The sequence below is a fragment of the Mirounga angustirostris genome, unplaced genomic scaffold (genome assembly GCF_029215605.1).
Source record: "Mirounga angustirostris isolate CCGP_5_RB_7025 unplaced genomic scaffold, mMirAng1.0.hap1 SCAF_13, whole genome shotgun sequence".
Lineage (NCBI taxonomy): Eukaryota > Metazoa > Chordata > Mammalia > Carnivora > Phocidae > Mirounga > Mirounga angustirostris.
In genome coordinates, this window is record NW_026991721.1 from 64302233 (window position 1) to 64326422 (window position 24190).

At 36.5% G+C, this 24190-nt stretch overlaps 1 protein-coding gene and 1 long non-coding RNA gene across 5 annotated transcripts in view; one reads left to right on the top strand and one right to left on the bottom strand.

Annotated features, from left to right (window-relative positions):
- USP47 (ubiquitin specific peptidase 47) overlaps window positions 1–24190 on the top strand; it is a 110591-nt gene that overhangs the window by 82964 nt on the left and 3437 nt on the right. For 3 of the 4 annotated variants that reach the window (XM_045894129.3, XM_045894131.3, XM_064577099.1), the window contains 12 exons: window positions 4–59; window positions 2142–2254; window positions 3627–3731; window positions 6215–6422; window positions 8736–8851; window positions 11086–11205; window positions 12912–13689; window positions 18232–18407; window positions 18769–18849; window positions 20596–20711; window positions 21068–21186; window positions 23232–23362. In XM_045894129.3, the coding sequence (XP_045750085.1) occupies window positions 4–59; window positions 2142–2254; window positions 3627–3731; window positions 6215–6422; window positions 8736–8851; window positions 11086–11205; window positions 12912–13689; window positions 18232–18407; window positions 18769–18849; window positions 20596–20711; window positions 21068–21186; window positions 23232–23362 (2119 nt within the window). The remainder of the gene's footprint in view (window positions 1–3; window positions 60–2141; window positions 2255–3626; window positions 3732–6214; window positions 6423–8735; window positions 8852–11085; window positions 11206–12911; window positions 13690–18231; window positions 18408–18768; window positions 18850–20595; window positions 20712–21067; window positions 21187–23231; window positions 23363–24190) is intronic. The other variant, XM_045894130.3, reaches the window with a different exon arrangement.
- On the bottom strand, window positions 13742–23326 carry LOC135362391 (uncharacterized). Its single transcript, XR_010407013.1, has 3 exons — window positions 23188–23326; window positions 14990–15133; window positions 13742–13931 (listed from the first exon to the last, which is right to left on the bottom strand). It is a non-coding gene; the product is annotated as an uncharacterized LOC135362391 (long non-coding RNA).

Consider the following 24190-nt stretch of genomic DNA (forward strand, 5'->3'; position numbering starts at 1 on the left):
TAGCTCCACAAATGCATATATGCTGATATATAGACTGAAGGATCCAGCACGGAATGCAAGTATGTTAGCATGTAGTTATTTGATTTGAATCTGTACTAATTTCTTTTGCAAGTTTTGCAAACTCAGATAACTACTTTTAAATGATAGGATGCTTAAGTTTTTTTATGCCGAAAAATTAATTATAAAGACTGTTATGAGATAATACTAAGAGGTAACACTTGGAAAAAAGTTGAAATGTTTTTTAATACACTAAGACAAAATTTACTCTACATAAAAAGATTGGATATTTATTTGCAGTGAGATTGTATTCAGTGATAACCCCCAGACCTGTGTAACGGTCCTAACTCGCCATCTAGATGGCCTAGAGCAATTTATTTAACTTTTTGAAATCTTACTTTCCACATCTGTAAAATGGGGATAATTACAGTATTTTATAGGATTGTAATGAAAAGTTAAATAAGATAACATTTTTAGCATTTACCATCATGTCTAGCACATAGTAAAAACTCAAATTTAGCTATTATTGCTTTTTTTTATTGTAAGTTTTTGGAGTATTTTTAGTATCTAAATGCTATGACTAGGGACCCTAAATGAAGTAAACTTCTGACTTACCACTCCAGAAATGTTTCTAAGAACTAGAATTAATTATCTTTGCTTATTTGCTTAAAAAGCAAATAAAGTTTTATGATTCTAGTTTGCATCCTTTATTATGTTCTCATTATATTGAGAACCCCCAAAATAATCCTGTATACAAAGCATGCGAGTTTGTCTTTTTTTCTCTTTTTTATTATTAATTTAAAAAATTGCAGTTCCCCTTTTTTCTTAATGCTGACCGACTGAAGCAGTATTGCAAATAAGTAGGGGTGTGTGAGTGTACCTATAGATATATACACAACCGATACGTTGCTCACATTCTTTTCATAATTGTTATAATCATTGTCCTTGATTTCAACATATTTCCTTTGTTTAGCAACTACCATACTGTAAAATCTGTTTTGGATAGTGTACATTTTTGGAAACCCTCATTAAATTGTGAATTCAGTTGGTACAAGGCTTAAAACTTTTATCTTTGATAATCCAGAGTCCAGAGTCTGTCATATAGTGGCTGTTCAATAATTTTCCATAGAATTAATGGGAGTGAAAGGAAATTGTAACAAGAAGTCATTTCAGAACAGAGATTTCAGAGTAGTCATTCTGACTTTACAGATAAAGGAACGATACCCCAAAGATTAACTTGTCCAAGGTCATAGCTTCCTGGAGGCAGAGCCAGGTTTGTAGTTCGTGTATCCTCTGTGGTACCCAGCATTCCAGATGTTTCCATTAGGGCATTAACTCAGTTTTCCATTATCTACTCCCTAAACTGTAGTTTTGTGATGAAGCACCAGAGGGCGCTCTGTGTATGATACGGAATATTTTTGCAATTAGAGCTCATTTCTAGAAATAGTGGATTTTGACCTTCCACAGGGATGTGATTTTTATATATATATAAGTTGTTCTCCCTATTTAATGCCTGCTAATCATTGGTTTACTAAATAGTGTCATAATTTCATACTGTCACTTTTAATACTTTGAGTTACATATAAAATTCTGTAAATAGAAGGTAGCTAAAAGATTGCTTTGAGAACAAAGGAAAGATGAGTGTATTAGTGGGCAATAATAAGTAGTAGCACCAACAGCATTTATTACATTTTATTATATCCCAGGTAATTACTCTGTGGGGAAGCGCTGCTAATAAGCTGAAGAAATTGAGGCCCGGACAAGTAAACTTGCCCTGGGTCATATGGTTTGATGGTGATAGCACAGTTTGAAATCAGAAATGATTTTATTTCCAAGTTTCAGAGAGGCTTTTTAATTCTAGAAGTCTTAATCTACATACTAGAGTTTTCCTGGAGCCAAGAGATATTATGGATTAAATATATGGCTTTTTAAAATATGAGGCCTAACCATATGCCATTATCAGCTACCTCTTCACCCTTGTCTGGAAGAAGTTGATGTTCCAAGTTGAGAGAGTGATGTAATTGAGATACATTTTGACGAGAGCTGTTGTAGAAGTATATACTATGGGCACATAATGGAACAAAATTAAGTAAAGGAAGACCAATTTCCAATGACTCTGTCTTACCCTGTTTTTATTACAATAGAATTTCTAGAAGTAGATGAATATCCAGAACATATTAAAAACTTGGTACAGAGAGAAAGAGAATTGGAAGAACAAGAAAAAAGGCAACGAGAAATTGAGCGCAACACATGCAAGGTTAGATTTCATAATTGTACTTTTAATTAAAAAGTGCTATTGAAGTTTGCTTGACTGCAGTTCTCATAACGTACTCATTGGGTTGATTCTGTAGAGAGTTAATGCTATCATGATCGTTAAGCAATGTAACCAACTATATTACTGAGGGAAGATAGGGTTTTATTTTATGCATTAAAAAACACTAACGGGCGCCTGGGTGGCTCAGTCGTTAAGCGTCTGCCTTCGGCTGAGGTCATGATCCCAGGGTCCTGGGATCGAGTCCCACATCGGGCTTCCCGCTCTGCGGGAAGCCTGCTTCTCCCTCTCCCACTCCCCCTGCTTGTGTTCCTGCTCTTGCTATGTCTCTCTCTGTTAAATAAATAAAATAAAATCTTTAAAAAAAACAAAACAAAACACTAACATGTAGTGATAATACTTAGTGCTGGTAAGTTTACAGTGATATTAACATTGTCCATTTTGCTACAAGAATAATAAACTGGTAAAGACCTTATTGCATAGAAATTGAGTAGAATTTATCAAGAGCCTTAAGCAAATTTATGTATTTTTATATAATTCTCTTAAGGAAATACCTAGAGATAACCACACATGCTATAAAAATTTTGATCACAAGGACATTCATGGTATTTTCCAAACTAGAAAAAAATTTGAAACAACCTGAATGTATATCAGTAGGAGAATGATTATTTAAATTGTGATACATGCTTATCAAGAAATGTACAGTTGTTAAAATTAATGTTTTTGAATTATTTTTTTTTATGAGACATAGTCACTATCAGTTACTGAGAAAAATAGACACGGGAGAGAATGATCTCAGTTATGTTTTTTTAAAAAATTACAATATTTGGGGCACCTGGGTGGCTCAATCAGTTAAGCGTCTGCCTTTGGCTTAGGTCATGATCCCAGAGTTCCGGGAACGAGCCCCATATCAGGCTCCCTGCTCAGTGGGGTGTCTGCTTCTCCCTCTCCCTCTGCTCCTCCCCCTGCTCCTTCTCTGTCTCTCTCTCTTTCTTTCTCACTCACTCTCAAATAAAATCTTTAAAAAAATTTACAATATTTTGTGGTGCCTGGGTGGCTCAGTCTGTTGAGCCGACTCTTGATTTCAGCTCAGGTTCTGATTCAGGGTCGTGGGATCAAGCTCCATGTCGGGCTCTGAGCTGGGAGTCTGCTGGAGGTGCTCTCTCTCCCTCTGCCCCTCCCCTGCTTGCTCTTCTCTTTCTCCTGCTTACTTTCTCTCTCGCCCTCTGACTCTCTCTAAAATAAATCTTTTAAAAATTGCAGTATTTTGACTATTAGGAAAAAAATGCTGTCTACAAAAGAATTATGTTTTGATTCATGACCTGCTGAGGTGATGATGATATTTTACATTTTCTAGATAAAATTATTCTGTTTGCATCCTGTGAAACAAGTAATGATGGAAAATAAATTGGAGGTTCATAAGGATAAGGCATTAAAGGAAGCAGTAGAAATGGCTTATAAGGTACGTTTAATTGCACTGTTGGACAATATCAGTATCTCAGGTAACAGTATTAACATCTCTTTCAAAATTGTGATTAGAGTCAGTAATAATACAAGCACTTGCAGTCATGTTGATAGTCCATTTACAGCATCTGTCTCTCTTAAGGGTGTAGTTTACACCTCTCCTATGGAACATACTCAGTTGAGTTTGAGAAATTGCTCATTCTGAGAGCCAGTTCAGTTTTGTAGAACAAGAATTAGAATTAGAAACAAAAGGGGCGCTTGGGTGGCTCAGTCGTTAATTGTCTGTCTTTGGTTCAGGTCATGATCCCAGGGTCCTGTGATCGAGCCCCGTGTCGGGCTCCCTGCTCCGCGGGAAGCCTGCTTCTCCCTCTCCCACTCCACCCGCTTGTGTTCCCTCTCTCACTGTCTCTCTCTCTGTGTCAAAATGAACAAATAAAATCTTAAAAAAAAAAAAATTAGAAACAAAAATATTTGTTCTTTTCATTTATTTAGCAGATATGTATTGAGAGCCTTCCTCAATTTGCAAATATGTTATTGTTTAGATGCTATAAAGTAAATCAGTAATATGTTGAGATTATTTCTCCTGAGATGTTAACCATGAGAAGGAGACAGCTATGCAGAAAGTTGGGGGAGAATATTTTAGTAGAGATGACAACATATATAAAAACTGAGATGAAGACATGGCTGGCATGATCAGAAAACTGACAAAAAGGGACATTGTGTTCAGATTGTCTTGAATGAGAATAGAGTAGCAAAGGGGCACCCGAGTGGCTCAGTTGTTAAGTGTCTGCCTTCGGCTCAGGCCATGATCCCAGGGTCCTGGGGTCAAGCCCTGCATCAGGCTCCCTGCTCCGAGGGAAGCCTGCTTTTAAACCCTCTCCCACTCCCCCTGCTTGTGTTCCCTCTCTCGCTGTCTCTCTGTCAAATAAATAAAATCTTAAAAAAAAAAGAGAGAATAGAGTAGCATAAAATAAAATTAGAGACTTTGAGTAGAAGTTTGCAATTCTGAGAATAATGGAAAGTTATTAGTGGGTTTTGAAAGGCAAATTGAAAAGGGAAGCATTCTTTAATCAGATTGTTCTAAATGTCATCTGTAACACTTGACAAAATATTTTTGCCCTTTCTATGTAAATATTAATATCATTGAACTAAACTTAAAGTCATTAGAGAAAAAATTGCATCCTGCGTCATTTCATTTATAATTTTTATATAGAACCAATGAGAGAACTAAAAATGGCTGACGTTGTTTCTCAAAGTGTGATCTATATTTGATTGTGTGACTATTCTAATTAATGCCACTGGTCCTCACTAAACCGTAAGTACTTAAAAAGGCAAAGAGTGTTCTGGTGTGGCTCATAATCGCATTTCCTGTACTTTACCTGGTATGCAGGAGAATCAAATTTGGATAGGTATGTGGATGAATAAATGAATGACCAAACAGTAAAATGGATGGATGGTTCTGGATTTACCTCACTAAAAGTAAAAATCCTTTAAACACAGTGGTGGACTCCAAGCATCATCTTTGCAAACAGTAGTGAAACCAAATGAGACTGAAATGGAGAAAACATCTTACCTAAATAGTTGTACAGTTAGTGATAGCAGTAATGGTCGTTTATATTCCATCAGTTTTTAATGCAGGAAGGAAAAAAAAAATGTCTTAAAAACAGAAAGTAAAAGTTCATAAATATAAAGAATCAGACAAGGAGAAGAGAGAAATAAATCAGTCTTATGTACCAGAAAGAGAGCTCTGTCTTTGGGGAGGGCTGGGGGGTAAGTAGAGGTCAGGTTTACTGTTCTTCTTGAAAGTCATAATCACAAACTTTAAATAAGTATGAAATACTTTGAAGTAATCCTGTGTGTCTCCAGGCAGTTCATTTTTCACTTAAGAGATGTTGCATCCCGAGTATGCCATCCCCAGTGACGTGAGCTAGAGGGAAATTTATGACCGAAATTCCTGTGCCCTGAGCTGTAGGTACTCTGGAGGCTCATCTGGGAAGGGAGCTAGCTGCAGGGTGGCACATGGGAGACACACAAGCTGTGGTCTCTGTGGTGACTCCGCGAGGCTTGCTGTCCCCTGTGCTTGTGAGTCACCAGTTCTTCTCCAGACTGAATTCATAAACAGAAATCACATCTTCTCACTGGTCATTCTCCCTGGTGTTCCACTTAGTGATTATAGAGCACAGCTTAGAAGACATTGATTTTGAGTCCATCTGAAGTTTAGAGTGTTAACTTTCTTTAAAAGCAGAATTGTCTTTAAAATTTGTTGGTGCATAAATTGTATGATTTGGGGATAATGAAATAATGGTTATTTAAAAGTAGCATTGAAGTTACGCCTTTAACTTTGATGTCTTTGAGCTCTGATGCAAATCATAAATATATGGCTTTTATTGTTTGTTAGGACATATTGGTAGTGCAATTACACATCAGACTAAAATACCACATATATTTTTTTCTTTTTTCTTGGGCGTCATTTTCGTTTAGATGATGGATTTAGAAGAGGTCATACCCCTGGATTGCTGTCGCCTTGTTAAATACGACGAGTTTCATGATTATCTTGAGCGATCGTATGAAGGAGAAGAAGATACACCAATGGGACTTCTACTAGGAGGAGTCAAGTCAACATATATGTTTGATCTGCTGTTGGAGACGAGAAAGCCTGATCAAGTTTTCCAGTCTTATAAACCTGGAGGTAAAGAATTTTATGGTATTTTGAGTTGTACGGAACTTAAAATTTTCATGAGAAGGTTTTTTGTTAATAGAAATGAATTTAATTTTAAATTTTTATATATTCTCAAGATGCAACATAGTTTTGATAGGTTAAGAAGTAGTCAGCAACAAGCTTGTGATTAAATTCTAGATTACTTTCAGGCGCCTGGGTGGCTCAGTTGGTTAAGCGACTGCCTTCGGCTCAGGTCATGATCCTGGAGTCCCTGGATCGAGTCCTGCATCGGGCTCCCTGCTCGGCAGGGAGTCTGCTTCTCCCTCTGACCCTCCTCCCTCTCATGCTCTCTGTCTCTCATTCTCTCTGTCTCAAATAAATAAATAAAATCTTAAAAAAAAAAAAAATTCTAGATTACTTTTAAAGAGCTATACACAAAATTTTTTAAAAATTGGTTTTTTTAGCTTGTAGTTTTCAGTGGGATTTTTCTTTCAGTACTGAATCATCCTCCTTTCTCTCCTCCTGTTCCCTGCTCCCTCTACTTAGAGAGGAGACCCTGGTCCAAAAAAAATATATTCCCATAAAGTCTCAGAAGTAGAGTGTATTTTTCAGAGTCTCCTTGAAGAGGTGGTTTCATAAGCCGTCACTGCCAACACTTTTTCTTCATCCTCTCCATTTCTACAGATCCCAGGGACTTTAGCTTTTTCTGTTTTCATTAAATCCATCACATTCCTCAATATCTTGGGAGTTTCTTTCTTTGAGACTGATCTGGAAAGCAAAATACCATGCCCCACCTGTACCCAGGGTGGTCCCTAAAGACAGTTAATGTCCAAAGTCTTCTAGTAATCACTATATGTAAACTGTAACAAATAGGGGACAGTCAAAATGTTTAAATAATCTTGGAGAATTCTTACTGTTGTTGTGACCCTAAATCCCTTGCGTCGGTTGTTAATCAGAATTCAGACTTACGTTTTCTACTTTTATTCCTAAAAATTTAACTTACAAAACCTTCTTCTACTCTTCCAAATTCTTTTCCTCTATGGATCCTATATACCTCTCTTTTTATTTATTTATTTATTTTTAATCAAGGCTCCTCTATTCAAAGTAGATTAAGTATGGCATTCTTTAAAGGGCTCCATCAGTCAGACTCTGCTCTATTTGTAAAGAGTTCCTTTGGAGTATTTCCTTGCAGATTATTTTTGGGCTAGATAGCAAAAATTATGATTAAAGTGTAACATGAGTCAAGAATAAAACCACTTTTTAACAAGAGAACTCTAAATGTGAGTGTGGATTGTAAAACTTAACAGATAAAGTACTCTTTGTTCATTAATAATTTTAGCAGAATATTTTGTTAGATTTAGATTAGCAACTTAGGGCAAAAACTGAGGATTTATGTATACTTCATAAAAGAAATTAAAACAGGGCAGAGAATAACTAATCATAGTGTTCGAAGATCATTTGCTTTTCTAGTGACTAAAAGTTTAGTTATATATAATCTGAAAACAGAAGAGGAGGACATAGGGTTAAATTATAATATGAAGAATTTAAGCGAAGAAAAAACAAACCTTGTAAACCAAAGCAGGAGAATTTTCTGTAGGATGTAGAGAATATATATATATATATATATATATTTTAAAGATTTTATTTATTTATTTGAGAGAGAGAGAATGAGAGAGAGCACATGAGAGGGGGGAGGGTCAGAGGGAGAGGCAGACTCCCCGCCGAGCAGGGAGCCCGATGCGGGACTCGATCCAGGGACTCCAGGATCATGACCTGAGCCGAAGGCAGTCGCTTTAACCAAGTGAGCCACCCAGGCGCCCCGGATGTAGAGAATATTTTGAAGAGAGGAAGTGTTTGGTTATGAACAAGGTCTTGAGTGATAAAATGAAGTAGGGCTGCTGTGTCCCCTTTAGAATTTGCTTTGCATTCTGTAGTTATTTATATTTATTTAGTGTTGTGGTTTGGGTCTGTATTTTGGAACTTTGGATATTTTTAACATGCTTGATAAATTTGACAGTGTGTTACGTTTTATAAGGAAACAAAGCATGTATTTTAAAAAAATCATATTTTGACTGTTGTCATTGTTTTAAAGAGATGTACAAGAACGTTTTCATTAGCTTCATTTCCATTTCTTTGTAGATGTTTGTAATGTGATAAATTGTGAAAGAGAAGTTATGACTTTTATTATATACAGTGTATAACATTGTATGTTTATCATCTTAATAATTAGAAAAATGTTATCTTTGCCATCTATTGGAAACACATGAAAAGTGCAGTGCTCACGTGAAATATATTCTTAAAAATAACCTCCAGTTATGTTTTTATGTTTTTCAAATGGGACAGAAGTGATGGTGAAAGTTCACGTTGTTGATCTTAAGGCAGAATCTGTAGCTGCTCCTGTCACAGTTCGTGCTTACTTAAATCAAACAGTCACAGAGTTCAAACAACTTATTTCAAAGGTAAGTTTTAAAATTGGTCAGTGAGTATTTTTGAGTGCCTGCTCCATATAAAGCATTATGTGATAGTTACGAGTAAGGTATAGAAACTGATATTTCCTGGCAGGAGGTAAGTATATTTAGAAGAGAAGGACACTTTGAGTGGAAGACACCAATTGACCAAAATATGGAGGTCAGGAAGGATGAGGCGAGTGCACACAGCAACAGCACATGTGTTTGGCTGGATCTCTGTCAAGTACCTGCCTAGAAATAGAAAGTAGTTTATTTCATGGAGGGTCTTTAAGTAGTAAACACAAAAGGATGGGCTCTACTTGATGTAGGCAATAGGAAGTAGGATATTTGTTTGTTTTCCTAAGAACAGCAGTGGTATGTTGAGAGCTGTGCTGTAGAATGGTTAAGTCTGGTGACACTAGACTAGTGTTCCACACGGATGGAGGGGGAGACAGGAATGTACATGGGGAGGCTGTTGAAATAACGCAGGTGATGGCATAGGACCAGAAATGAGAGGTGTAGATTGTTAGAATGATTCTATAAATAGAATCTGCCAGACTTGTGATTGGTTGGAGTAAGGCAGGAAGGAGCACAGATGACCTGAGGACTTGCAAACTTGGGTAACCACAAAGGTGTAGTGATCTAGTGATAGAAATAGAAGAGCAGGGCGCCTGGGTGGCTCAGTTGGTTAAGCGACTGCCTTCGGCTCAGGTCATGATCCTGGAGTCCCGGGATCGAGTCCCGCATCGGGCTCCCTGCTCGGCAGGGAGTCTGCTTCTCCCTCTGACCCTCCTCCCTCTCATGCTCTCTGTCTCTCATTCTCTCTGTCTCAAATAAATAAATAAAATCTTAAAAAAAAAAAGAAATAGAAGAGCAGGGTGGGGGAGCAGATTTGACAGGGAAGGTGATGAATTAAATGTTGACCACATTCGGTGAGTTAGTGATAAAGAACAAACTCATTCAGAATTTTTGAGCTGGAAAAGTATGATGAAAACATTCAAATTTCCTTGGACAAAAAGCTAGTCCACTCCAAATAAAACTGTTATACCGTACTCTGTAGAACATTGAGCACACAAACATAGGTAAAATTGTTCAGGGTTCTTAAGCCCTAGGTTCAGATGCCTTGGTGTACTGGAAATTGTTCAGTAATAGCAAAGCAAGAAGTTGATCTACTTTCCAGTCATTCATCTTAAGGCAGTATTGGCTTTTATCTCATCTGGGGTCTTTTAATGCCTACTTTAACAGGGTTGTTGTGAATGTTAATGGAATAAATAAATGCTTTGTGGGGGAAAAAAATTGTTAAGTATTACATAAAAGTTGGGTTTCTTTACTACATTAACAAAGCAACAACTTCTAACACTTCTGCCTGAGTAATAACTGGAGGAGACAAATCACGTTTTGGAGTTATATTTTACAATTAAATTGTTCATAAAAGGACTGCATTAGTGTACTTGCTCTGTATTACAGTTTAATCTAGAGTATGAACACTGAGGTAGAATACAAAAGAAACACATGATGTTCCTTTCCCTGAAAAAGCTAGTAATTTTGTTGGGGAAAAATATGTCTGTAGAGAATAAAGGCAGTTACAAAATATTTTGCCAAGAAATGCAGTGGTTAATGTATAACTAGACTGCCTAAGAATTAGTTATCATTAGTTGTATTGAAAACAAATCGTATTTTTTAAAATGCAAATTTTTTTGTTCATTTCTTGTGAAATTCCTATAATGACACCTCAAATTAAGGATGTGTAATTTTAGAATAACTTTAAATTTTACTTATTAATTAATATCATTTTACATAGAAGAAGAATGATTTAGAAAAGTATTAACAGCTGTTCACAGAATACAAAATAACCCATCAAAAGTTCAGAAGTTAAACAGGTATTGGTTTGACATCCACTCTCAAAGAGTCAGTTATTCTGTTTCGTTGGAACCAGATCACCTCATTTACTTTGCAAGTATGAGAGGAATAGAAGTTTTAGTAAAAAATCGTTACCTTAAAAATAGTTTCAGAGCATACATTTGTTAAGTGATACTTTGTTCACCTAATTTAGAACATAATTAATGGATAAGACTAAAATTTTTCCACAGATCCCTAAAAATTTTGTAAACCTCTACAAAAATTTTCTCTGAATTTTCTTTCTGCTGTTTTTAAGAAGAACTCAGCAGTGTCTCATTGTCCACATTTCTAAGTCAAGAAGAATTATCCTTGCAAGTCCTTTTTTTATCAAATCATTTCCCTTATAGGCCATCCACTTACCTGCTGAAACAATGCGGATAGTGCTGGAACGCTGCTACAATGACCTCCGCCTTCTCACTGTGCCCAGTAAGACCCTGAAAGCTGAAGGGTTTTTTAGAAGTAACAAGGTACGTCTTTTAATTGTTCATTACTATTTTCTATGCTGGTTATAGTAAATTAAGTTTTATATTTTAAGGCTGGCCTCTAGAGCTCTCCACCATTTGTCTTTAATTTACCTTGTGAATTCTCCCATTCTCTCAATAATTATCTTCCTTTGTAATCGGTCAGATCAGGCTTCTTTCCGTCCTTCTCAGTCAGTCCTGCTGGTTCTCCTTTATGTCTTGTTCACCTGCAGTGTTCTTCCCCCTCTCCCTACATTTATTTTTCAAGCCCCAGATTAGTCCTGCCTCTGGTGAAGCCTTATGACTGTTTCTATCCACAACAGTCATGTCCTCTGAATTCTTGAATTATGATTCTGTGAATTATGTTATGTTCATTATTGAGCTTCTCCCATAAAGCAGTACTTCATGGTGAAAGTCAAAGACATGCCTACTCTAGAGAAGGTTGTCATTTTGGGTTCACCCAACATTATTCCCTTTCTCTACTTAGTTATCTCTGATAGAAAAGAGAAAGCTCTCATTAATCTGTTTGTTTCACCTCTTGATACCATTATGTGTTCTATCATTCATTTATCATTTTTCCTGTGTGTTTATTCCTAATGCCATCAGTTTACTCTAGATAAATTGTATCCAAAATGTTCCTTGTTTGCCATGTTTTATTTATTGCCTTTTCCAGTCTCATTCATCTTAATGCAGTCTCGAGTCTTTTATCTCATTTAACCTTTTTTGCTCTTGTCATACTAATCCCAATGTGTAATTTTTATTCACCTCTGTTTTCTTTGGATACTTTTGCACGGTGCTTGTGTGTGTGTCATTAAAATCTCTAATGCATCCTAATGCCGTTGTAGGGTGAAAAGTGGGAGGGATCACACTTTATTTTTTTCTTTAAATGGTCAGCTAATAGTCCTGATTGTAACATTTATTGAAAGTTATCAGCTCTCGTTTGATTTATATTTAACCACCTACTTCCCTCAGATTATTTGAAAAACATCCCCAGATGAAATATTATTTCATCTATAAATAATCTGAATATATATCTCTAAAAGGTGAGAACTTTTAAAAAAAAATAACTATAATTATATTATTACATCTAGAAAATTAACAGAGATGCTTTAATATCAACTGATATCTAGTCAGTATTCACATTTCCCTGATTATCTTGTAAAATTTTTTTCTGATAAGATTTGTTTGTTCAAATAGGATCCAAATAAAGTCCATGATATACCTCTCAAGTTTATTTTAATCTAAAGCTCCCCCATGTGTGTTTATTTCCTTGCCATTTATTTGCTCTAGAATCAAGTCATTTGTCCATTGGATTTTTTTTCTATAATCTGGATTTTGGTATTGCATTCCCAACATGTCTATACATGTTCCTCTATCTGTATTCGTGCTAAACTCGTTTTCCTAATGGGCAAGATAATGGAGTACAAAAACATTCTGAAAATGGGCAACCCAATAAACAAGATATCTGTGTATGCGTGTGTGCATCTGTGTGTCCCTTCTGTCTTAGCAGTTTTATGGCTAATTACAAAGACATATGAACATAATATCAATTTTATTTAGTCTCCAAAAACAGTACACATTCCCTTTAGAAATGGGTTTATCCCAAATTTTACAACTTACTATGCACTTTCTTGTATTGAGGTGATATGATGAACGAGAATGAATGTCACTAAAATTAATGATGTAATGTAACTCTTTGGCTTACTATGTAGGTGTTTGTTGAAAGTTCTGAGACTTTGGATTACCAGATGGCCTTTACAGACTCTCATTTGTGGAAACTCCTGGATCGTCATGCAAATACGATCAGATTATTTGTTTTGTTACCTGAACAGTCCCCAGGATCTTACTCCAAAAGGACAGCAGGCCAGAAAGCTGGGGGCGATTCTGGTAATGTGGATGATGACTGTGAAAGAGTTAAAGGACCTGTGGGGAGCCTGAAGTCTGTGGAAGCTATTCTAGAAGAAAGCACTGAAAAACTCAAAAGCTTGTCACTACAGCAGCAGCAAGATGGTGATAATGGGGACAGCAGCAAAAGTACTGAGACAAGTGACTTTGAAAACATAGAATCGCCTCTCAATGAGAGGGACTCTTCAGCATCAGTGGACAATAGAGAATTTGAACAGCACATTCAGACTTCTGATCCTGAAAATTTTCAGTCTGAAGAACGGTCAGACTCAGATGTGAATAATGACAGGAGTACAAGTTCAGTGGACAGTGACATTCTTAGCTCCAGTCATAGCAGTGACACTTTGTGCAATGCAGATAATGCTCAGATTCCTTTGGCTAATGGACTTGACTCTCATAGCATCACAAGTAGTAGAAGAACTAAAGCAAATGAAGGGAAAAAAGAGACATGGGATACAGCAGAAGAAGACTCTGGAACTGATAGTGAATACGATGAGAGTGGCAAGAGCAGGGGAGAAATACAGTACATGTATTTCAAAGCAGAACCCTATGCTGCAGACGAAGGTTCTGGGGAAGGACATAAATGTATGTACTTAGAAAGAAAAGGCTCCTTGAAACGGCACCATTTGTTTTCTCAGTTTATTTAAATTTTTAGTTAAGAAAAGAATCAGCTAAGAGTTAGGTACTTTGTTCTAAGACCACCCGTAACTTCCTAGATTGTAAGAATGTCTTCTGTTGCGTTTGCTCTCATTTTCGGTGCAGTTGTAGTAGCAAGTGTTCTTGGACCTCTGCAACACATCAGACCTGTGACAGCAGTGATACCACAGCTTTGGGGAAGATAAGTGAAAAAGAGAAAAGAATTAAGAATTTTGTAAAGGAAAGAATTATGATAAAAGTACTAAGTAAAAAAATTAAGGAATAGCTTAAAAAGTAAATAATACACCAAAAAGAAAGGGCTAGACAAGAAAATTTGATATTCACTGCCCAGGACAATTGTTTATTTGTGCATCCCCTCTCTTTTCTTTATCCCACAATGCAGAGAACTCCCTCCCCACACCCCTTAAATAGTCCATAATTAACTGGGAAAGTCAAAAAAGGGAAACGGGCTTTTTTTTTTTTTTAGTTGATATTATGAAAAAAAAATTGATACTATGAAGTAAGCTCCAGGCAAAGTATAAACTAGAAATTCTCAATTGCATAATCACAAAAAGATTGAAGAGATCTGTCAGTTCGGGCCTTTGGGATAAGCAACAACAACAAAAACACACCAATATTAAAATAAAACAACTTTTTTTGGGCGCCTGGGTGGCTCAGTTGGTTAAGCGACTGCCTTCGGCTCAGGTCATGATCCTGGAGTCCCGGGATCAAATCCCGCATCGGGCTCCCTGCTCGGCAGGGAGTCTGCTTCTCCCTCTGACCCTCCTCCCTCTCATGCTCTCTGTCTCTCATTCTCTCTCTCTCAAATTAAAAAAAAAAAAATCTTAAAAAAATAAAAAAAAAATAAAAAAAATAAAACAACTTTTTATAAAACATCAGACTAAAAACAGGCCAGAGAATTAGCAGGACAACCAGGTTCAATATACAAAATTTTCTTCAGGTTTATAAGGGATAGCTCAAAAACCTAAATACTTTGCATTAGTCTTTAACAATGCAAATATTAGTACTACCCCTTATATTTTTATATTTTAGTTTTCAAAACACTTGTTTGTTCTCACTTGAAGCTTGTCTGAGATTAATAAAGCAAATATTGATATTCTCATTTGACTGATAAGAAAACTGAAGCTCATAGAGGATGAATGACTTGCCCAAAAGTACATGTATAGCTAGTAAGTAGCGGAACCATTACTAGAATTTAAGTCTGAATTGAATGCCTTTGCTCCGTTACCTTTGTAATAGTGGGGAGGGAGTCCCACTCTTTATCCATCCGTTGATCCACCCACCCAATTAATATTCCTGGATCCATTCAAGATGCCAGGCCCTACGTAGATTTTAGAAGTAGAGATGACAAAGATGCGGCCTTATGTTTCATCTGGTGGGAGAAGACACAAACAACCAGTATAAAAGTTAAGTGCTATGATGCTTATAGTCTCAAATTTAGTCTTTTAAAAGTGGTAGAAATTATGGAATCAGTGTAAAAATACATAAATTTGTGTTTTTAACTAGTTCCAAATAACACTGAAACCATGTGACATCCATATGCATATCTTGCAGAAACCTCAAGTGGGAAAATACGGAATGGTGAGCCACAGTGGAGACAGAAACTCTATACTAATGCTTTAACTTCCTATGGAGTTTTTATTTCATAAGGCTCAGTAACTTACTTTATTTCATTTAGTTCTCAACAACTGTGTGAAATTGACGTTGTTAGACACTTTTCACTGATGAAGAAACTGGTTCAAACTGGCTAAAATAATTTGCCAGAGGTCACACAGCTAGTGGGTCACATTGCTGGGATCAAACTCATATATTCTGATTATAAGCCTGGTATGTATTTCTCTATTTCTTAACTTGTACCACTGTCCCTTACTTTCCTCACATCATAGTAAAGGAAAAATAGCTAGTAGCTATGGTTACTTGCTTTCTTACCATCCTCAACCCTTCTAGGGCATTGGAAAAATTAAAAGTAGCTCCTCTTAGGAAGAGGGTTAGAAATTTAAGTGGTTTGTTTTGTAATGATGTGCTGGATATTTGACTGCTGCATGAGAGTCTCAACCTTAAGAATTTAATGGGAATACTTAGAATTATAGTCTGCAGAGTCTCATTCCACCTTTTTGGAAATTCATAGTGGACTAATTTACTAGCATTTATTGAAATAGTAAACATGATCAAGAGGACCCATTTAAATACTACAGTTTATTTCAGCTTTCAGAAGCCACACAGAAAGCTTGTTTGTGTTTGAAAAGAAAAAGTGAAAACCATGGAAACTGGCTTAGAGGGAGAGGAGTGGGGATGATAGCCAGCAGCCAGGTGTTTCAGGAGTCTGTACTAAGTAAGGCTGGTTCATCACAGTTCCTCAGTGATCTGAACGTAGGTGCCTGGGTAACGTAGATAATATAATACAGATTCTGCAGAGGGATGAAATGGCAATGTATAATAGACAACTTGATACCTGAAGAATGACATTATATGTACAGTATAGGAATTAACTTAGGTAATAACTGAAATACACTTAAAGAGATGGTCTTTGTTAAGCTATTTGTTAAAATCCAGGAATTGTTTCAGGGAGTAATTATAGACCTTTCTCTGAAAATACTGTTCCACTGTGACCTAGTTGCAGTCTGCAGGCATTCAGGTATAGACAGCGAGGTCAAGGTAATAAAAATGGCAGTGTGTTTGCACTGAAAATTTCTTTGTACAATTTTGGTTACCACCTCATTCAAGAAATACATAAAAGAAAGAAAAAGAAAAACCTTTTTAAAGATATTTTGAGGTTGCACTGAAGAGACTGAACTCTTCTGTTTGAAGAGGTAAATAGGAAAAATGGTATGATGGTAATGTACAAGGAGGGGGCAGGAATTCATTCAGGCCAGGCTGTTTCACTGCAACAACGAACACTTGTGTCTTCCTGTGATACATTACCACAGGTTATCACAGAAACCAAAATGGCAGTAGTAGCTTATTATTTAGTAATGATTTAGAATTTGCTGCATTTGTCGTAACAGCAATCAACGAGACTGGTGTAATGATCCCATGAGAAAACTGAGGCTCAGAGACATTGGATGACTTACTGATAGTCATTTACTAGGCAACAGCAGCAAAGCTGAAATCTAGTCATTGACGTCTGATTTCTAATCAAGTAATTTTTTCGTTATATCCTTCTCAAGAAATGTACCTCCTGGATAGTATAAATAGAGGCTTATTTGCCAAAAGCTGGATTATTAACATTTAGGGACACTCCTTAAAGTTTAGAAATGGACATTTTAAAGAAATTAAATGCCGCCTGAAAAGGTATATATAACAAAAAAGTTCATCACCATGTTTCTATTCTAATTCATACTTGTCACCTTTTCTGTAGTCTATCTGAATCTTATAACCAGGAAAACAGTAAATGAACATTAATTTATTTGAAGAAGTCCACTCAAAAATTCATCAACCCAAAAGTTGGGGTGACCTGAGAACATAAACCAGGCGTGTTTTAGGGTCTCATCCTTGACTAGTGTTGTAAATTTCACAGAAAACCAAAGCCTACCCTAGAGAGAGGCTTATGGCTATGGCTCCAGAGGCCTCATGGGCCTACGACAGCATGCAGCTCATGTATTCTGTACTGCCTATTGTAAGAGAAAGAGAAAAATGAGTGTAGTTGTTGCTCTTTTAATATGAAGACTCGAGTAAATAGAAATATTCCAGAAGTATGCTCATGAGTGGCTTATAAAGGACAAAAGAGTAATAAGTATTAAAAAAAAATAAAGCTCACCAAAAATAATCCTATTACAATGCCAAGAGAGCTTTTATAGAAGTTTGGAGGATGGTGGGAGTTTCTGATCCATTTAGATACTCTTCCTATTCCAGTCCAACCACATGATAAACAGACATCTTCATATGCTAGTCTTGACATTTTTATTCTAGTAGAAATCCCAGAACTAGATTTACTAACACTTTCTGAAATAAGTACTAGATATTTGGCACTGTGCTAAGAGCATGATAAACCTATTAACCCCATTGAATTCCCACTGCAATCCCATGAGGTAGGTGCTATTCTCTCCATTGTTTAAATGAAGAAGTGGATATACAGAGGCTGGGGGCTTGCTCCATGTCACATGGCTAGTCAGGAAGCAGAAGAGATAGGGGTGGAGCCCAGCCAGAGCCACATTATTACTGTGTAGAACTAGAAATGTATGTAATGGAAAAGAATTCCTGGAAGCTTGGTTTGGAATTCAGCAGCCTAAATAAATAAATAAGCACTTAAATATCTCTGAACATTTGAAGCTGTTGGAGTCTATCATATGCTCAGTGTCCATGTTTTTTGTCCATTCAATGTTGTGTATGAGCTAAAAGTCAAATAACTGAAAGGGGGTACTTTTTTCCTGCTTACAGTATAATAAAAAGCATATGATCTGTTTTATTTATATTCTAAGAGGTTTCTTTTACATTTTTGTTTCTGTTTTGTTTTGGTTTTTTTGTACTTAGGGTTGATGGTGCATGTTGATAAAAGAATTACTCTGGCCGCTTTCAAACAACATTTAGAGCCCTTTGTTGGAGTTTTGTCCTCTCACTTCAAGGTCTTTCGAGTGTATGCCAGCAATCAAGAGTTTGAGAGCGTCCGACTGAATGAGACACTTTCATCATTTTCAGATGACAATAAGGTTGATTAAAATAATTTTGAATAATTAGAGTCTGTTTTAAGTGATAGATTTGAGAACATCTTGCCCTGTTTCCAAGTAAGGTGAAATAGATAACCCTAAAAGGGTAATTTTATTTTTATGTTTAGTGGTTGTTTTTGTTGTTGTTGTTGTTTTTCTTCATTCATCTAACAAAGCTTTGTTAAATGTTCACTCTGTGTCAGTTACTATTCTAGGTGCTGGGAATCAGAGGTAAAAGATATACCTGTTCTCAAAGAGTCCATAATCTAGAGAATTTTTGAAGACCAAACTAAACAATGTGGGGAGAATGGGTTGTTTATTCTGCTGAGATAATACATCTAAAAAAAAATGTTTTAATTTATAGATTACAATTAGACTGGGGAGAGCACTTAAAAAAGGAGAATACAGAGTTAAAGTGTACCAGCTTCTGGTCAATGAACAAGAGGTAAGTAATACCCTTCAGAGCAATGTAAGGTCACTTTTGGCAGTTAATGAAAACATGGAGTGCAGAGATTTTATGACTAGTCATTTCTTTTTATCTCTTTAAAGCAGAGGCCAGCACACTATTTCCAGAAAATATTTTAGTTGTGTAGACCATACTGCCTCTGTTGCAGCTGCTCATTTTTGCCACTGTAGCACAAAAGCAGACGTAGACGATACACAAACCAGTGGGATTAGCTATGTCCCAGTAAAATTTTATTTACAAAAACAGGCAGCAGATGAAGTGGCTCTCAGGCCTTTTTTTTTTTTTTTTTTGCCATCCCTCTGCTTTAAAGTGTTGATACCAATGCTGGAGTGAGGCAGAAATTTCCTGCATTTAAAAGGGGCATTGTTTGTGCTTGTTTTCTAGAAATGATCGTGTAGTGCAGGATCATGAAGTACAGGACAGCAGTTGATCTGTAGAGTCCTTATATCGGACATTTTGTGTTCAGAGAGTCATTTTAGTTTTTAGCAAGCATTGACCTAGTAGCATTTACCATATGCTCGCAGATATTAACTCCTGTAATCCTCATCAGTTAGCTATGATATGAGTACTATTTATTATTCCCATTTTATAGATAAAGAAACTGAGGCAAAAAGAAATTATGCAATTTGCCCAAGGTCATACAACAGATGCCAAGCAATGGAAAAAAGCCAGAAGAAAAAGGCAAAGTCCCTGTTTTCAGGGTGTTTATAACATCTTATTGAAGACCTAGACAAGTGTGAAAACCAAACAGCAAATGTAATAGTGCTCCCCCCTTATCCACAGGGGATATGTTCCCAGACCCCGCCCCCCCCCATGGATGCCTGAAACCGCGGATAGTACCACACCTACATAAACTATGCTTTTTCCTTGCATACCTTGATAAAGTTTAATTTACCAAATTAGGCAGAGTAAGAGATTAACAATTACCAATTAAATAGTACAGTTTTAACAGTATACTATAATAAAAGGTATGTGAATGTGGTCTCTCATAATATCTTATTGTGCTATATTTCCTGTCACCTTCTTGTGATGAAATGATGAAATGCTTGTGTGATGAGGCGCAGTGAAGGTACATGGCGTAGGCACTGATTATTAGTGTACCATTGGGCTATTACGGGCCTTCTGGCGAGTTGTCAGAAGGAGGATTATTTGCTTCCAGACCCCAAGTGGCTACAAGTAACTAAAGATGCAGAAAGGGAAGCCATGGGTAAAGAGAGACTACTGGAAGGGGATAATTTTTTCCTAAAATGCCTTCATTTGTTCAACAGATATTTTATTGAGCATCTGTCATATCTCTTATATGTGAATGTTTCTTCCAGCGTTGGGGTTTGCAGAGACAGTGTCCCTTCTGAGACAATGAATAAATGTATTTGGAGAATTAGTATGCATATCCCTCATCTTAGTCCATAAAAGGGATTCTTTTTACTTTAAAAATTGTGATCATTTTGTTATAAGAAGAGAAATATAAATGTTATTTAATCTCCACAGTGACTCTGTGAGGAAGACACTGTCCCCAGTTTACAGATGAAAAAAGGGCACAGAAGTGTTAAGTAAACTTGCTCAAGATAGCAGAGTTAGTCAGTAGTAGAGCCAAGACTTGAACCTAGGAAGATAGATTCCTAAACTCAGGCCTGTAATTGTCACACTATAAAGTGCAAATAAAATGTCTCGTATATCCCTATTTGAATGTGTAATTGAATTCTCTGATGATGTTTATATTCCTAGCCATGCAAGTTTCTGCTAGATGCTGTGTTTGCTAAAGGAATGACTGTACGGCAATCAAAAGAGGAATTAATTCCTCAACTCAGGGAGCAGTGTGGTTTAGAGCTCAGTATTGACAGGTAAAGTAAAATTACAGTGTCATCAGCAATTGGAAGGAAGAAAGACTGTGTGGTCAGTTGATATGGATTGGTATAATTTTCTCAAACTAGAATTAAAAATTCCTGTCCTATTCAGAATTTTAGTACTACAGATTAATTTTTAGTAGAACTAAGCAAAACTATTAGAATTTGTTTGAACTTCCTCTGTAGGACCCTAAATTTGAAGTTTGAGCAGCATCTCATATTTTTCCAAAATTTTAATTAACCACTTGACATTTGTATTTAAACATAGTTCATTTTTCCTTGATGTCAGATTCATGTCATTTTTTTAAGAATCTCAAAATACAGTAATTTAAAATGTCTTATCACATTTGTAGATTTCGTCTAAGGAAAAAAACATGGAAGAATCCTGGCACTGTCTTTTTGGATTATCATATTTATGAAGAAGATATTAATATCTCCAGCAACTGGGAGGTTTTCCTTGAAGTTCTTGATGGTATTATCTATGTTTTTGTGGGGAAATATCAGTTAGAAATGCTCTGGCACTAATAGAAGCCTATAGTTTTTTTTTTTTTTTATCACATAGCAAGTTTTCTTCTGTCTTTAGTCTGGGTTGCAGTTACCTTTTAAATATTTCTCTTCTCTAATTTTGAAAATATTAATTTCTCCTTACAGGGAAGTTGCAGTTTCAAAGTTGCATTTTTAAGTACTTTTTAAAGAAAATTCTGCTAACGTTTTCTTACCTGGGTTTGTTATTTAGTTTCTTTCTTCATTATGGCTTATTTTTGTTAGAGGGTGTAGTATTGATAATTGATCAGAGATTTTGAGAACAATAACTGTATTAGTTTCCTAGGCTGCCATAACAAAGTACCACAAACTGGATGGTTTAAACAACAGAAATTGTTTCACTGTTTTGGAGGCTGGAAGTCTGAGATCAAGGTGTCAGCAGGGTTGGTTTCTTCTGAGAGCTGTGAGGGAAAATTTGTTCCATGTCGCTCTCCTAGCTTCTCGTGGTTGGTTGGCAGTCTTTGGTGTTTGTTGGTTTGGAAATGCATCTCCTGATCTCTGCTTTCATCTGCACATAATGTCCTCCCTGTGGGCTTGTGTGTCTGTTTCCAAATTTCCCCCATATTTCCCCATGACCCCCCCCCGGTCATGCTGGATTAAGGCCCACCCTAATGACCTCATTTTAACCTGATTACCACTATAACAACCTTATTTCCAAAGTAGGTCATAATCTGAGGTACTAGGGTATAGGACTTTAAATGTCTCTTGGAGGAGACACGTTCAACCTGTAACAGTAACCTAGAAGAGGACTTGTGTTTGTCACACCTCCTGGTTTTAATGTTCAACATTGAAACATTTAAAGTACTGGTTTTTTGGAGGAGGTAATGGGAGAAAAGTTGACTTTGGGGAGATCATATCAAGGAAACAACTAGTTCTGTGTTCTTTGGTGAGTGCTGTCGCCTAGAAAGATTTCGATTTTCCTTTCCCCCCCCATAGAAATTAAAATATCATAAGATTGTGACAGTTTTCAGAGGGTTCAATAATACTAACACCTCACCTATTTCAGGATATTTTGGGTCCAGTTTTAAATTTCAGTTGTTAAAGCTCTGATTAATTGACAGGTAAACGGGAGAGACAAGGAACAACTAGGACACTGTCTACCATGCTCTGTAGGCAGGTGCTCCAGACTGTGATTCCTTCTCTGAGTGTCTCGGGCCTTAGAGAATAATCACTTTGTCTGGTAGGCCAGGAAGAGATGATGAAGAACATAGAAGTTCCCCTTGTTAGGAGGGATTGAGATGGATTAGCTGCGAGATGTTACTGGATGGTGGGTGCCTGCATCAGTATCATTTCAGTATATATTTTAGCATCAAAATAGTTGAGTAAGAAATAAATCACGTGATTACATCTCAAACATTTATTAACCTGTAAATTGCCAGACACTGCTAATCTCTGTTGCTACAGAAATGAATAAGAACCAGTGATTGCCCTTATAGATACATAGTCTATAAGAGAACCAGAACTGCAAACCTGTAATTCCCAAATCCTAGTTCCTAAGGACCAAATCAGTCATTTGCTCTTGTATACGTCAGAGAGAAAGGAGACAATTGAGCTGGGTTTCGAAGAATCAGTAAGCGTTGAGTAAATGAAAAGAGGGATTAATGATAGTCTGAGTGAAGAAAGATGAAGTGAAGATGATTTGTGGGGGTAGTAGCCAACACAGAGGCAAAGATTGGCAATCCGGAGAAGAGAGTAGTTGGTAGAGCAGTGTCCAGCAGGACTCGGGAAGGAGAATTCGGAGTCCTGGTGAAAGGAGAGCTTGCAAAAGAGTAAGGAATTCTCCTCAGAGACTGGAGGGAAGAGAGGAAGTATTGTATTCTCAAAAACTCCTTGGGATAACTGGGTTATTTTATATCCACTATCTCAGCATAACACTTGAAGTAAATCTTTTTGGGTAGTCAGGCAATACAGAAAAAGTCAAAGTACGAACCTCTAGAGAAAAGAGAAAGGTGACGTAATCTTGTATCTTCATAGGGGTGGAGAAGATGAAATCCATGTCCCAGCTTGCAGTTCTGTCAAGAAGGTGGAGACCGTCAGAGATGAAGCTGGATCCTTTCCAGGAGGTTGTGTTGGAAAGCAGTAGTGTTGATGAGCTGCGAGAGAAGGTAAGTTCATTTTAAAGCAGATTGAACTAACATGTGTTTTTCTCTGTGTTACTTAAGAGAGGGCCTAGGAAATGAGTGCCAAACACTAATGTGGCAACCTTTCTTTCTTTGTCTCTTTCATACCTTGTGACACTTTGTCACGCACTCCTTGTTCTTTAGGTTCCTGGTGCTTTGAAAAATTATACTGGCTTTTGGCCATCCAGAAGTGGACCCTCACTTTTAGTTACTTGGATCAAGTTTTTCCTCAGTAATTAGGATTAGTTAGAAGTTACTAGAGTAAATTGCTGTATATATTTTAAAAAGCCAAATAATGTGGAATTGAATAAAGAATCCAGATGAAGTTCTCTTTTGCATTATTCATTTTAAAGGTGGGAATTCTACAGTTCTATGGGGATTGGGTGAATTATTCCTAAGCAGTACTAGGACAATTAGCATCTTGAGAAAAAAATTTTATTTCCATAATTCACACCAAACACAAAAATAAATTCTAAATATATTAAATTTATATAAAAATAAAATGACAAATGTACTGGATGAAAATATTGAAAATATTTTTATATCCTGGAAAGGGAAAGATATTTGTAAACATAATACCAGAAACTAAAAAAAGAAGAGATCACATAAAAGCATAAACCTTTCATACACAGCCTCCTCCCCATTTTTTTTAAACAACCCATAAATAAAGATAAAAAACAAGAAAGGGGAAAAATATTTAAAACAGATATGAAACACGATCATCCATATTTATAAGGAGCTACCGCATTAATAAAAAAAAGATGAACAATCTAATTTTAAAATAGGCAAAGAACTTGATTAGGCAGTTTGTTG